The sequence below is a fragment of the Gavialis gangeticus genome, unplaced genomic scaffold (genome assembly GCF_001723915.1).
Source record: "Gavialis gangeticus isolate Ggan-Ray unplaced genomic scaffold, GavGan_comp1, whole genome shotgun sequence".
Classification (NCBI taxonomy): domain Eukaryota; kingdom Metazoa; phylum Chordata; order Crocodylia; family Gavialidae; genus Gavialis; species Gavialis gangeticus.
In genome coordinates this window covers 28,148,226-28,164,188 of record NW_017728996.1, presented here as the reverse complement: position 1 = coordinate 28,164,188, position 15,963 = coordinate 28,148,226, and the positions used below count along the sequence as shown (strand labels likewise).

At 43.2% G+C, this 15,963-nt stretch overlaps 1 protein-coding gene across 2 annotated transcripts in view; it reads left to right on the top strand.

Moving 5' to 3' along the window:
* LYSMD2 (LysM domain containing 2) overlaps positions 1-8,310 on the top strand; it is a 39,535-nt gene extending 31,225 nt beyond the window's left edge. The window contains exon 3 of one of the 2 annotated variants that reach the window (XM_019504219.1): positions 7,476-8,310. In XM_019504219.1, the coding sequence (XP_019359764.1) occupies positions 7,476-7,524 (49 nt within the window). In that variant the 3' untranslated portion in view covers positions 7,525-8,310. The other variant, XM_019504220.1, reaches the window with a different exon arrangement.
* The last annotated feature ends 7,653 nt before the right edge of the window (positions 8,311-15,963 follow it).

Here is a 15,963-nt window from a genome sequence, read left to right as displayed (position 1 = left end):
GTTTGACAATGCCCACATACACAGTGCCCGATTTATTACTTAATGTTGCATTTGCTAAGGGTTCACCATGCAACTGTAATATACATTTATTACTTTTCGATAAGCAGAGGCCAAAATTTGTTTGCCTTTATTCATTTGAGAAGAATCTTTCTTCAGAAATAGCCACCGTGTCTAAAATGCTTCTAAAAGAATAATTAGAGAAGTCATATTTGATGTTTTTGTAAAGTCATCCCTGACCATTGTGCTGGCTGGAACATAACAGAGACCAAGTGCAACAAAACAGTTTTAGGAGTCCATGTTGGTATAGTTAAGGCAGCACATATAGTTGTCAGAATTCTTGAAAGTCATGCTATTGCTAAATGTAGTCAAAGCATGGGAAAGTAGTAAGTCATGCACATAATTATAAGTGAAGAGACAAAATAATTTATTGCAACCCAAAAGGCAAAGATGAAGCGGTTGAGAAGCTGGCTGGTATCACTACCTTGTAAAATTCTGTTTATAACCTGGAAAATAACATTTACTTTTCATTAGCTACTAAGCAATGGGATGACTCGAGAGGAAGTATTCCGTTCCATACCCATAAACTTTCAATCCTTCAAGTGAAATTTTAGGTCTACTGAAAAAAGTGTTAAAGGTGATGGGGGTGAACACATTTATTCCCATCAGCAGTAGTTCAGTGGCATTTTTACTGAGGGAGTATAATTTGCATAATTGGCAATGTCATTCAAGGAGATGAAGCATAGGGACCAGAACATGATTTAAAAATCATTTTCTACTTACTGGATCTAAATTCTGTCTGCATAAGAAATTAATTATAAAGTTTTGTGCTAGCTGCTATTGATGGAAGCGGGAGTCCATATACAAGTATGAATTCTGGATAAACGATTACTTAAGCAAAATACCTAATCTTTATTTAATTATGGGTAAACAAAGAAAATCCCAAAGACTCTGGAGTAAAGCACCACAGGTTTCTATATTAACATCAAGGTTAGTAGAATTACTACTTGCACACAAATGCAAATACTTTCTCTAAACAAGATGAAGTCACATGGACTGAGGCATTAACAAGCTAGAGGGGGAAGAATCCTTCACAAAGAGTGCCTCCACTTCCTTGAATTAGGGTGCATGTAACACATACCTCCTTCAGTTCTTCTCCAGCCACATAGCAGATCCTTCAGGCAACCTTATGGTTCCTACAGTTTGCATTTGACATCAGACCATCCACACAGTGCAGAGGACTTAAGCAGCTGCCTCCCCAGAACTGCACTATCAGCCCTGGCCAGATCTCAAAAGAACAGTCTGTGCCAGCGATTCAAACTACATTCTCTGTCCTGCAAGTAACCAAGTGTAGGTATTCACTGAAAAGCTTACTTGGATGCTGTCTCCAGTCCTGTCCTGTTTCCAACCCATTCTCTCACTGGAGTTTAGAAGTGCTTGCTGGTCTGTCCCAAGGCATAGGACAAACTCAGGGCTTCGGTTCCATTCGGATTGGTAGTCCACGCTCTGTAGTGAGGAGATGCAGGCAAAGCCACCTAAGCGTTGACACTTGCAGTGTCATATTATTTCCCTGACCTCGTGTGCCCGGGAAGACAGACATGTTATCCCATAAAACACAGACAGAAGTCTGAAGTGTTTAACTTATTGCATCGAGAACAATAGGATAGGATCCCAAAGTCTCAGCCACACAAGCAGGAGTAAGGACACCATTATCAGAGTAACTGCTCACACCTGGACACCACAGAACATTGAGAGAAGCTCTCTTTTTGGTACAGGGATCCCACTGCACTACAGCACATGGTAAGCATTTTCAGATAGGGCCACATTTAGGCTCATAAATATCTTCATGGCTCTGGGGCCACAGATTTTCATTATGAAGGAAGTTACTTGAGAGTCTGTTTTTAAAAAAAAAAAAAAACCACACTATTACTGCTGCTACTTGCAATGAGGATACTTAAGGTCCACTTCAGCATTCTCAAGGGCTTTGAACCAAAGATATTCGTACAGCATTTTTAAGGCGTAGAACACATTTTAAAGGCTTCCATTAAGAGCCACATGGATAGCCTACAGGAAAGGGTAGTTCCTTTTGCTATATAAAGCAAGTCTTTCTCCAAGCCAGACGAGTAAGTCTTTGGAGGCCCAGACAGATCAGGAGTCTACTGTGGTATTCACATCCTAGGGATTTCCATTTATAGGAAGTCTTTAGCTCATACTGGCATATTTAGCAGAATCTAAAGAAATAGAATTTCTCAGGGCAAGTTTGATTCCTGTCAGCTTGCAGAAGCTAGATGGCATGATTTGGTCATTATTGGTTGGCATTCTTTAGGCTTGCATTTTTATCTAAAATGCATTTCCACTTATTTGGAATGTTGCCTATAATGAGCATGCATAAGTTATTATGCTAGCCACATATATGCTACTATGTATTTGATAAGCACATTCTTCCAAATTTGGACAGATGCATGCAAATTTAGCATTATCCAGATTCCTTTTAATAGTGTTTTAGTTGATGTACAATTGAAGGTATGTTTAATATGAGTTTTATTACTCAATGTGGCCTCAGTTTCCCCAAGTCAATTGGAGCCCTCTAGTAGCCTGCTGAGACCTGTGTAAGCACCTTGAACACCCCACCAGTCACCTCCCTCACTTTTGCCTGCCACAACTTTTCTGTTACTAGGAGTGTTTGGGAAAATACCTTCCGATAACTGGAGTGTGGCTTGAAGTGTCCAGCTCCACTCTGCACTATACACTGGGCTCCCCCTCTCCTTGGCTTAGTCCACAGGCTCTTTTTGTCCTTTGTACAGCACTCGGGGCTGCCCAGTAGTGGGGTCTAAGCCCCACTGTGGGGAGTCTTCAGTAGCCTATTTTTCTCCCCTTCAGCCACTCCCATGCCTCCTGGCCTTGCAACCAGCCCACAACAAACAAAATAAACTTTCCCCACTTATCTTTAGGCAGTCCCTCATAGTAGCTCCTTCCAGCCAGGGCTGATGTACTGCCTAACATCCTGAGTCCACAAACTCAGCATTCTCCAGGGTCTGGGAAGTGCCTGCTCCTCAGGGTATATCAAGTCCTGCTTCTGTTAAAGCCAGACCAAAACCTGAGGCTCCAACCCCCGGACCTGGCTTATAGGAGTCTCTGTTCCATCCCTTCCTGGCCATCTGACCCAAGGTTCCTTAAACAACAATCAGTGGCTCCCTATTAGCCTAATTAACAGGCCTGCTGCTACTCTTCCTGTAGTGAACTGCTCAGGGCTTGGCTCCTGCAGCTTGTCAATTTAACCCTTTGGTTACTGCAGCTCCCTCAATTCTGCTGCTTGATGTCATCCTCTTGCAGGGCTTGGGTAGTGCCTCTCAACTTACTGGAGTCTTGACTGCCACTTCTCCCACAACTCTGGGCTTGGCAGTGGCCTCTCCATAGTCTGAAGGCTTATGTCCCCTGTGGGGTGCTCTTGAAGGTACAGTGTCTCTCTCTGGGCTTTCCTGTTTTAGTAACGGGGCCCTGTTACAGTGATGTTGAGGCTTGTAGCAAGTATCACCAGCAATTATAGAATTCAAGCTTTGATTTAAAAGTACGCTTATGGTTGCATAGTTGACTGTCTGAACATGAACCAAGTATAATCACCGCCATCTAAAGAGAGAACGCTGTGTGCTGCTGTTCCTAGTCGGAGCACTGAGCAATTCACACTCAAAGGCAGGCTCCCCGATCCCCAGCTACTAAGGAGAAGAGCCTGCAGGGACAGGCACGGAGGTCTCAAGAGTAGACTACGTTTGTATCACCTCATGCAACATACCTGAAGGCATACACAACTTACATTCGTTTCCACTGCTGCTAGAACTGCCTTGTATGCACCTTGAGGTAGAGACCCCATCTTATTATACATTGGTTGTACTGCAGTAGTGCCTAGGGGTCTTTGCCGTAGACCAGGCCTCTACTGTGTCAAGTGCTGTGCAGTCCAGAGATCTCTCTAAATTTCCATAGCATGTCTGGTTAGAAGGGGCCAGTAAATCTTCGGATGTCCTTTATATCATAGTTCATTAATTCTGTCCAGCTATCCCTGTGTCCAACCCGCTACTTACTTGGCTAACAATGTTACTTTGCTTCATGTATGATGCTTTACAATAGGGCTGTCCAACACACTGCCTGCAGCCACAGCTGCAGCCACAGTTAGGGTCTCCAGGCTGCTCTCTCTCAGCCCAGGAAGCTGTCAGGGGTAGGTAGGTGACTGTGTACAATGCTCAGAGAATGGGGTTGGGGGGTGCTGCATGCAGCATAGTGCAGCATGTTGTGGGCACCTGCGTGCATGACCCACGGGGGGAGGCGGGGAGGCATGGCATGGCATGCAGCCCTCGCCACTTAGAAGTTGGACAGTCCTGCTCTATAAATAATAGTTCCAAAGAAATTAAAATGTTTAACCATTTGGTTCAAATGCTTTTTTCTGGATACTTCAATTTCAAAATAATAAAAATTTAGTCCAGGCACCTTCTTTGTTACTAGGCAGGGCTAGATTACACATGCATGCATATACCACATAAACACATGCTTCCAGGGTACACATTGTCACTATGGGATGCAGGCATGCCTCTTGTATGTTCTTCATATCTGCTTTAGAAGCAAGAAATTAAGTTTAATTAGGATTTCACAAACACACACCTATATACGTAATGGGCATATTACATGCCATGTCTCCTCCTGCTTTTGCTAAACTGATGCTGGATAAGCATACCCTAATGATTACTAGCTTTTTAAAGATTTTAATAGTCTTTTAATGAGTATATGATTGGACTTCCTGCAAGAACAAGTTTATTAGCAATGCATTCTTGAATAAAATGGATTCTGGACTCTCTGCCAGGTCCCCCCCACCCTCGTTTTCATTGCCTTTTTGTTCGCCAAATTTCCATACAAATGCTTTTTATACCCTCAGATCACCACAGAAGTACAAGTGATGACAACCATGCTGATTCCTTGGCCTTGCAAGGCTGCAGTTTGCTTTTACACTTGTCCTTCCCAATTTCCTTCATTCTTTAATATGGTCTAAGGCTTTTTCAGTGGGTGATGAAGTTATCATTGTAGGGACATCTTGCCTAATGTGAAATGCTTCCTTTGGACATGCAGGCAGTTTCATGTGATCCACAGGTGACAGTTATGATACAGATTGACTAAAAAAAGATACTAGTGTGTCCCACAGATTCTTCCTTTTAAGCAGCACAGAATAGTTAAAGAGAAAAAGGATTTTGCTCTTCTCCTGACTCCTTGTCATTCAGTTCACTGCAGCACTTCAAAATTTGCAAACAATAGTGTCTAGTGGTTTCCCAACAAAACCAAGTGGGTCAGAATTTTAATGATTTCCTCCTTCCTCTTTGAGTCAGATTCATAATGGGTATTAGGATTTAGAACTCATTGTTACAGTTGCCATTCTCTTTATTATAATCTTCAGAATGGAATTTGATTTTTATAAGCTTCTTCAGATAATGGTTGCAGAAGGAGCTGGCCAAGCCAAGGATGCTTAGTGTGGACCATGGTAGAGCAGGGGTGGGCAAAAATATGGCACACTGGCTGCATCTGGCCTGCCAAATGGTTTCACCCAACCTATGGATGGGTGTCTACTAATTCACTCCATCTGGCCTGGCCCCAGGCTGCCCCTGCTGTGCTTACATGGGGCAGGGGCAGCATGTGTTGTGCTCCCATTTTTGCTTGTGGGATGGCCTTGACCCCAGCCCTGCAGGTAGGGAAGTGGTGGGGGAAGGGGGGAACTGGCAGCAGTGGCAGTAGGACTGGCAGTGTGCGGGGCAGGGGGGTGGGTGCAGCATAGGTAGGTGCACAGGAAGGAAAGTAGGGAAACAGCAGAGGAAGGGTGGCAGCAGTGGTGAAGTGGTAGCGGTGGGCGGGAGCAAAGCGGCAGCTGGGCAGGAGCACAGGTCCCGTGCCAGTGCCCTGGGGCTGGGCCAGGAGGGAACCAGGGTGGGGCAGCAGGACCATGGAGCCCAGGCCCAGGGTCTACCTGGCTTCATAGTGTGAATTTCACATGCAGTCCACCCAAGCCATGCACCTCTGCATGATAGAGCTGGCGGCTTGGCCCTGCTTGCTGCTATGTGCAGGCCATGGGGGATGGCGGGGAGCTCTGTGTTATGGGGCTGGACTGGCTCCACCCCTCTCCCTGCCACCATGGCCAAGCCCCATGACCTGCACTGCCAGCTTCATTGTGCAGGTCTTGGTGGGGCTGGACCTGCACACTGCCACCATGTGCAGCTCCAGGGGCTAGGACATTCGAGGGACTGAGGACCCCACGTACATGCATTCCCATCTCAGCCACATACCCCACACCCCACCACATACCCACACACAATATACAAGGGTAAGACCATATTTTGAGCTCTTATGCAATTGCCTCTAGATAAACTATGCAAACACATAGATCAGTACAAAAATAATTTTAAATAAAATTAAAATAAGTTATAGTAAATGTTTGAGTTTTTAGTATATGATTTGTTTTTTTTATTTCCTGTTGCAAGATGGCAGCACCCTCCTTCTCAAAAGGAGTACTTCCAGGGCAAGGGGAGGGACTTCTGGTGGCAAAGGTTAGGGGTTAGAGGTGGGACTTCTGGTCCCAAGATGGCAATCAGGAAGTGGGGCACCCAACAAAGGGCAGGGCTACCCTTGTGGCCCTGGACAGCTCACCAGAACTCATTAAGCAGCCCTCTGGCCAAAGTAATTGCCTGCCCCCGTGGTAGAAGATGTTTTGTGACTGTATTGCACCTGTTCTGATCACTTGCAGAGATTTTTCTTGAGTCTAAATGTGGGGTTGAGCCAGAAACATAGGTGTGGCTTCATCATCTATCTCCCTTGTTGCTAGGAATGTAAAGGAATGAGTTAACCAGAGAAGAAGAGGACAAGTTTGTAACCCAGAACACCTAAGCAAATTTAGTTTTCTCTTATTCCCTGCCCTGCCTTCCAAATTTTTCATTTGGGCAGACTGAAGAGGACAAACACCTCGTCCTCTTCACTCATGCTACTCAGCCAGGGTGTTTTTTTTCCAGTTTAGGATATCCACGTGAACCCTTTCAGACAGAGAGAGTCTGTACATCACGTAACACACAAGGCCCCATGGAATCACGATGCACAAATTCCTCTTCCAAGGCAGCAGAAGGAGCAGGACGTGACTGACTGAAACACTGCACTTGCTGGTCCCTCGGGCTGCCTTCAGGACAGGGATTGTAGTAAGCATAGAATTCAGGCTCTGGTTCTTAACCGCAGGGCCTCATGGTATTCAGTTAGTACTGCTTTTCCCACTTCCAGCTTCATGTTCTTGAAATCATCAATTAGGCTAATGATTCTACTGATGTAATATTGTAACTGTAGAGAGCAATTGAGATCAGTGCCTTTCATCTTGAATAAATATGGATATTTGTTTTATTGGTTTTGAGACATGTCTTTAAGTTATCCTGCCTCCTTATCTGACCATACTATTTTTCCCTTCTCAGAGAGGAAGATGAGGAAAGCCCCTGTGCAACTTCTTCCTATCAGCAGTAGAAGACAGACACCTGATGACCTGGAAACCTGGAATGAAGATACAGTTCTTAAACTAAGCAGCTGATTACTCTGAAGCAAGTTGCTTAGACTGAGCATCGCCATGTGCTTTTTACAAGTCTCAGTTGGGTCATTTCACTGACTGTAATTGCACTGAAAATTTGACCTCTGCCTTCCATAGGTAAATGTCCTTATACTATATCAAAAAAGGATTTTAAGCCTTTCAAAACTAGCAATTGCCTTTGTATCCCTTCTGTGCAAATTGTAGCATGGTAGCAACAATATATCCTTAAGGTCACCTTTACGCAGGACATATCAATCTTTAGTACATATTTTGTAAATACTTCCTCAGATAAAGTGTGGGATATTGAATTAATTGTAAGTTCTGCTCGTCAGTGGAAACCATGTAAAAGTGACTGAGATGTCACAGTCTCGATTCAGCAGTCTTAGTGCAGATGTTTGCTATGGAAGTTCTTGCCCCTTGCCATGCCAGGGGCTCCCAAAGCTGTCCTTGAATCGTGTCTGTATGGATGCATGTGTGTATATGAACAGCATCCATCCGTTTCAGAAATGATGAGTCTGACCCATGTTGAATGGGTGAGAAAGCCTTTATCAGGAAATAAACTATTTAAGTTTGCAATCTTGACTTTTTGGAAATAAAAGGGAAACAGTTATATTAAAAAAAAAGTATTTTTCTTTGTGTGATAGTGATTTGGCATATGAATGTGTGTCGTGTGCAATTATAAATTGTGTAATTTTAGTTTAATAAATACAAAAAGCTCATATAAATATCGTCTGTTATTCATATTGCAACCTGTCTGATTTCTACTAGAGATCATGCTGAGCAAAGCCATTTGCAGATGTACATCAACTTTGAATGTTAGTGCAAAGCAAAGAGCAAGTGCCTGTTATTGCACTATAAAGTATAAAATCATCTGCCAGAAAAACCACACAGGTTTTCCCCTAAATTATTTTAATTTTGCACAGGAAGTGAAGATAAGCAGACTCCTATTTCTCAATTTCCTGGGGACTTTTGCATTCTTTGGAGACCTGTGAACAAAACAGAAGAGAATGAATGCCTGTAAACTACTTCATTTTAATTGATCTATTTTAGGACTTCTTTTTGTACTGAGAACTAGATTGTCCCTATTCTTTCGCCACTCTGGATGGGTTAGCTAGGAAATCCACATTCTAAGCAAGCTAGTCACCATACCAACATTTTTAATCTCACAGGGCAAGTTCTGGACGTTTGCCCAAAGTCCATTTCCTTAAACTTTATGTTTGTTCACAGAACTGTACAGAGACAATTCTTTCCCTATACCAAAAGAACACAGCCTCCCAGAATACCCTCAAGTGCTGCCTACTCAACCTCCTGCCATATGCAAGAGGCTTCCTTCTGCCATTTTTTCCTATCTTTAAATACCCCCTTTGCTACCACAAACCACTGATCTATAATGAGCAAGAATTGGGGGTCTTCTACCTCCCCTTTGCCTGCTCACCTTGTCCAGTCACCTTTGCTCGCTGGGGATGGGGAAAGAGCCGTTAGGCAATAGAGTTAAACAAGTAGGAAAAAAGGGCTAAGATTTGAGAAGTGTGAAACACCAAAGATTAGGGCAATAGGGACATTTTGGACACTTTCAGAAGACTGTAGAAATCAAAGGTTAGGAGTTGATGTGAATGAGGACCAGGAGCTATGCTAGAGAATGACTTGAATATCTAAATCGGGGCGGGCAGTCATTTTGGGCAGAGGGCTGCTTACTGAGTTTTGGCAAGCCATCAAGGGCTGCATGACAGGCAGCCCAGGGCAGATTAATATTAATTTTCTGAATTTTTTAGGGGCCCCGCAGGCTGGATAGAATGGCCTGATGGGCTGCATCCGGCCCCCAGGCCACATCTTGCCCACCCCTGATCTAAATCATTTAAGTAGATGCTGGGTAACTTTCAGTTTTAAAAAAGTTTCAAATAGTGCTGGAAAGAGAGGACGTGTTGTCAATATTGGTTTACCACATAATTCAAAATCAAAGGACTTGTTCTATTTTAGTACCAGGCAACTGCTGGGAAGAGACGGTTAATAACATCAGTGTTGCATGCAGAAATGGAGCCTGCAATAAGACCAAACATGCCTTCACTACTCCCTCTAAGCACTTCGCTTTTCAGCTTGGCAAAGCTGTATTCCAAATAGGCAAACACGCAAGTTAGGAAAACTAGCTGAACTTGTGCAAGTCAGTATGTAAATTATGGGCATATTTATGTTAGTACCAGGCAGAGAGCAAGCTTGAGTTTTCTTTTTAAAAAGATCTCTTAGTAAGACAGACTTGCTTGATAATAGGATCATCAGGAGCAAGGATGCAGTCACTACTCAACACGTGGTTAAAAGAAAATTAGGTAGATAAATGAACAGCAAGAATAGAAACAGCAACCAAACTGTCAGGTTCCAGGAAAGGTGATGATTGCATTGTTTTCCCCACAGTAAAAGAGCTTCAGATGTCTGAACACATAACTCCCTAGAGACAGTGCTAGAATTGATCCAGCTTTTAGAGCTGCCCACAGCTCCAAGTCTAGGCTAAGCAGTAATACAGTTCACAGCTTGAAGGGTGTTTCCTTCTGTGGCTGATGATTAGCAGGGCTCTGGGTTTTCCATTCCCCACAGAAAAATGGAGTAAACCGTGGGTTTTATCTTTTAGCAGAGGCAAATGTGGATTTCTCGTTTTACCAGAGAAATCTGTGGATTTTGCACTTTTGCAAAGAGCTCTCTGCAGGCCATGTTCTTTGGAGTGCTGGGTTGCACATGCTGGGCTGCGGAGGCCCTGGGGGAGGGCAGCAGGGCAGGAGCCCGAGCCTGAAGCAGGCAGCTCGCAACCCCTGCCCTGCACACAGATCTGGGGGGCATGGGTCTCCCCTGTTTGTCCCCCAGAAGTGCAAACTGGCAGGGAGCAGGCCTGAACTACCCAAGCCTACAGTAGGCAGGCAGCGGGGCCAAGGCCAAGACTACAAAATCCAATGTAACCAATCCCAAACATTCAGTGAAAACCTATTTAAAATAAATGAATAAATAAAATAAAAATAAAAGACAACAAGAGACATTCAAGTTTTTTTTTGTTTGTTCTCAGTATTTTAACAAAGACTTGTAAAAAACAAAAACCTCTGAACTTTGTTCTATTGCTCTGAATACGTAGTTTTAGATACCAGCACAACTGCCCATGTAGGTGATAACTTCAGGCATTGCATTTTCAAGATGAGAAATGAGAATTTAACTGTAAAATTCTCATCTATATGAGTACAGTAGGTACATAGTGCTGCTATTGAAGTGCATAGGTAATTGTTTTATCAGTGTTGGGGGGGAGGCGGAGATCACTAGCATGGATTTCCCACCCCCCCAAAAAACAACAAACACACCAAGCAAAGTCCCTTACATTCCTCATTTCCCAAAATGACTTTCAGAAGCTGCAGGAGCTCCAACTCAGAAAGTAAAAAGTTTGTGGGAATAAGAATTTGCAAGGCAGGAAAAAAAAAGAAATAGGAACAACATAGATACAAACAAAATCCAACTTGCAGCAAAAAGTCAGTGGTTTTCAATCATTGGGAGTGCACTTGTCCCAAGTGAAAATACATATATGAATATAGGAATTTTAACTTGCCAAATGGACTGTTTCAGTTCAAAGAGATAAAGAAATACACCTTTGCAATATTGTTTCTGACACACCAACCCAGTGTCAGATCCATGAAGGGCTTCACAGCAAACAGACAAATATATTTTCTGAGACACTCTGCTCTTTGCATCACTCAGGTAAGACTGTATTTTATTTGACCATCAAACAAAAATTGGAGTTATATTTATGTAGTTGCTTATTTTTCCTCTCTCTTTTAAACACAGTGAACAGTTATCAAAAGACTGAACATTTTGCTGTGGAAAACCTCTCACAACACCTATGTCCCAACTTCATTTTTAGCTAAGCCAGCCTAAATCCACAGCAGCTCTGTTTCAGTTAATAGAACATCTACAGCTCTTACAGTTACTTAGAGAGAAGCAAGTGATCCTAGAACTCCAGCTGCACTCTTGCCATCTGTCCCCACAAGCTCATTTAATTTGAATTTTCTACTACTCGATGCATAGGTATACTGATGTGTGCAGTGAGCACAGGGGAGGGGTCCAATCCCAACAGTAGCAGATTCTTTTCACACATGGGAGTGACTTAGCCGAGGTGCAAAGTATCAAGGAACTAGGCCCCTATTTGCCAAGTATATCGTTGGTACCTAGAACTCTGACCACAGCCCCAAGACATTTCTAAAATCCACACTGCAGATAGAGTTCAGGCATTTCTATTCAGTGTCCTTCAGTCTCAAATATGTTGCATCTTCCACCATGGCAACCAATAGGATCAAATCACAGCTACCAGCATGATGGTGCGAATACAGCTATGGTTACCCCATGTAGGGTCTGATTTTACAGCCCTTGGATAGGAATGTTGCTGACAAGGATAGGCACATCTACACATGCATTAATGCACCTTTTTTAATGCACATTAGATTTAGTACCTCCCAGGAGAGGTACTAAATTAATGCACATTAGGATGTGCTGATGCACAACAGCACATTCACACGCTTTTTAGTGACAGTGTGCAATAGACTTATTGTGCATTAGTGCAGCGTCATTTTTTTTACGTGACACTTTGATGCGCAGTAAAATAGTCTACTGAGTATTAAAGTGCATGTATAGGCATGTCCTGAATTTTTCATCCCTATATGGACCACAGAGCCTGACATAAGTGTTCCAAAAACAGCATAGCACAGAAGAAGTATTTCAACCACCCTGGGTACAGACCAAAGCTTTTCTGCCAGTATTTTTAGCATCCAGAACTACTCAAAATAAAGTCTGCCTGGAGCAGGCTTCTACCTCTTTGGCATCTGGTATAGTCCTGCCTCCATTCTTCCTCTTGAGTGGTGTCTCCAGTTGCAGGGTTCATTTGGGAATTCCTGGTTTTCTGGCCAGAGCCTGCAATGTAATGCTGTGGCTAGTAAAGTGACCAAAATGCTGGCTTGCATCCATAAATGCTTCTCAAGCAAATCCCGGTACATCATTCTCCCCTTGTACTCGGTCTCAGTGAGGCCGCAGCTAGAGTACTGAGTCCACTTTTGGGCCCCACAATTCAAAAAGGATGCGGAGAAGCTTGAGAGAGTCCAGAGAAGAGCCATGCAGAAGAGCCACGCTCGTGATCAGAGGTCAGGAAAACAGATCTTATGACAACAGGCTGAGAGCCACGGGGCTCTTTAGCCTGGAAAAGTGCAGGCTCAGGGATAATCCGTTGGCCACCTATAAGTTTACTGGGGTGACCACCAGTATCTGGGGGGAACATTTATTCACCAGAGTGCCCCAAGGGATGACGAGGTCAAATGGTTATAAGCTACTACAAGACCGTTTCAGGCTGGACATAAGGAAGAATTTCTTTACTGTCCAAGCCCCCAAGGTCTGGAACAGCCTGCCATCAGAGGTGGTTCAAGCACCAAATTGAACACGTTCAAGAGCAAATTGGATGCTTATCCTGCTGGGATCCTATGACCCCAGCTGACTTCCTGCCCTTTGGGCGGGGGGCTGGACTCGACCATCTTCTGAGGTCCCTTCCAGCCCTAATGTTTATGAAATCCATAGTTTTTTGGGTGAAAGGAGCAGGAGTCCCAAACAAACCCATACCTTCCTCTCCATACTAGGGGGACTCAGGGAAGAACACTCCTGCTTCTAGACAGTTCTGTCTTGAGCCTACTCAAGACTTAGGCTCAGGCCGAGGCCCCTACAGTGTTGCCGTATGACTTTCTCTCACTTCTAAAGTCCTGGTCCTGGGCCCTGTTCCTTTCCTTATCTGCCTCTACACCCCTTTGCCAACTCTTTTCCATTATCCTTCCCGGGCTGTCCCTCAGCTCTCCCAGTGCACAGTATGCTACAGACTTGCTTGCTCCCTTGCTTTGAATAAAGACTACTCAACCATTGAAACCCTCTCAGGAGCTCTTCCTTCTGAGAATTAGTCCTCCCAGAATCTCCTTGTTCTCTAATGAGCCAAGGCCAAGACAGGCTTAGCCACTTGCCCCCTTAAGGGCCAGCAGGCACTGTTACATTACCACAGGTGTGACCTTTAGGGAACATATCCTGAGCAGGTGTGAATGTGTGTGACCCTATTAACTTTACCAGAGCTATGTGTATTGAAATAAAGCTAACTCAGGCTTGGGTCCTTTTTTGCATAATGCAATTAGCTTGCTCACAATTATAGTTAAATATATATTTAACTATCACTTTGTCAGCCAACCTTTGCTAACATTAAGGGTGTTCAACAATGAAGAAGTCACCATTTTGAGTCCATTTCTGGTTCTCAGCTGTTATTTTCTGATTCATAATTTAAAAGGCAAATGCAAGAGATTGGGAGAGGAGGTTTTTAAAATAAAACATTGAAAATGGCCTGACTGCATTCCTCAGTAATTTTTACATGTCCTTTTCTTCACGTGAAACAAAGGCTTCTACCAGGGAGATTGAAGGCTCCCACAAAATGAATTCAATTTAAGCTTGCCCTTTGGAAGTCCTGTCAACTCATTTCCTGTGCTTTTGAAATAAAGGCCTCCAGTGGAAATGTTCAGCAGCTATTGCATATTTCTATGTGGTTTCTTTGTAGTATTGAATCTTCAGCGACTTGCACAGAAAGCAACTATTTTAGAGCACACTCTTATAGACACACATTAAAAAATATCTCTTAACTGTGTTGAAGCCCAGGAGACTGAAAACAAAGAAACTACTGCTCCTAAGTATCATCTCCTTAATGGTGCAGTAATGCAGGAGGAAGCTTCTGCAGGTAGTAAGTGAGGGTTTCTTGAGGTCCTGAAATATTTTATGCATCAGGATTTTAACTCTCCTTGTCATTTTGTCAGTCAATGTAATGAGTGATAAAATATCCTCTTTAACAGTCTTAAGGGGACAGTTCCCTCTTGTTTAATCCTTGTTGCTTTTCACTCTGCCTGTCATTACTTCACAGACAACTTGATTCTCTTGAGGGGACCCTGTTTTTTTCCTGTATTTATCTCAATTATACAGGGAGAAAAATGGTTTTCATGTATGGTTTGCATGCAAGAGAGTTCCAATGATATCAACCAAATGGAGTGTCAAGGAGGAACAAGTGAAAACTTGTTTGGATCAGAGCTTGGGGAAGGAAGGTCGGTTTTTGTTTTACAAAACCTTGTCCTATTTGGAAAACAGAGGCTGGTTCAGGGTCTAAATGACCAAAGTTCGGCTGTGGTGGTGGTGAACGGGGTGAGAGGAAGTACAGATAAACATGCCACTTGTGGGAATCAAGGTATTTTTAAATTCTGCTTTGTAAACCTTCTTCAGTTAAGACTGGGTTCCCCTCTATTCAGAAATGAGCTGAACGAGTATAATATAAAGCTTTTGGTCTGGGGTCTCATCTGCAGTGTGAATGGAAGGAGGATATTAAACCAACATGAGATGAGACCATGGAAGTCTTAACACAGACATTGCACTGAGCCCCATAGTTCCCTCTACCATTTTGCTTCAGTGAGGCTTGCCTTCAACTTGATAACTGTTGATGTCACTGGTGCAGGAGTGGATCCTTCAAATGTCAGTTAATGGGACTAAAGGATTTAGTTCATTTCAAAAGCAAAAAGACAACCTTGAACTACTGTGACTTGTAGCAAAGTGTTTCATAAAGTACAGTATCAGAAACAATATTCTAACAGAAAAACTTGTAACGTGAATACTGTATATTTTGTACTTGTTACACCTATCTGTGATCCTTCAGAATGTGAAAGATATTTGATGTATCTAGCAGAAATACAAACAACAACATAGAAAAGAATTGTTTGTGATAGGAAAACTAGCCATGTTCACAGATGGAAAATATTTTCCCTATTTGTTAGTAGATAAAACGCTGGCAGAGTATGGCCTGCTGATCACCACCAAGCATTGGTAGCCAACATCCAATTGGCAATTTACTGTGTTGCCTTTCCCAAATAGATACGAAGCCACAGTGCTACACGTAGCTCCGATGTTGACCTTCATTTAATACAAGCCACAGCGTTTCTGCAGTGCAGGAAGGTGCATCAGGCTGGCCCTGTCTTTCTTGTCATGTCATTTTATGAGAGGTGATATAACTGATAGAACTTGACTTTATGTTCCACCAATCAAGCCAGCACTCAAAACATTCAAATAATAAGCTTGGCTGACTTTAGTCAGAGTGAGAAACAAATCCAGCTTGAAAAACCACTGCCTTAAAATGCTTTTATACTCACCAAAGTGCTTACCCTGTCCTTCAGGTTTTACTTGTGGTGACTTAAATAGGATTACACCTGTGAGTGACCAATACTGAGCAGAAGTAACAGCTGCAGAATTGGCTCAAATGCAAAATATTCTGCACTGGAGCTGGTTAAAGGCAAGACTTACATTTTTGG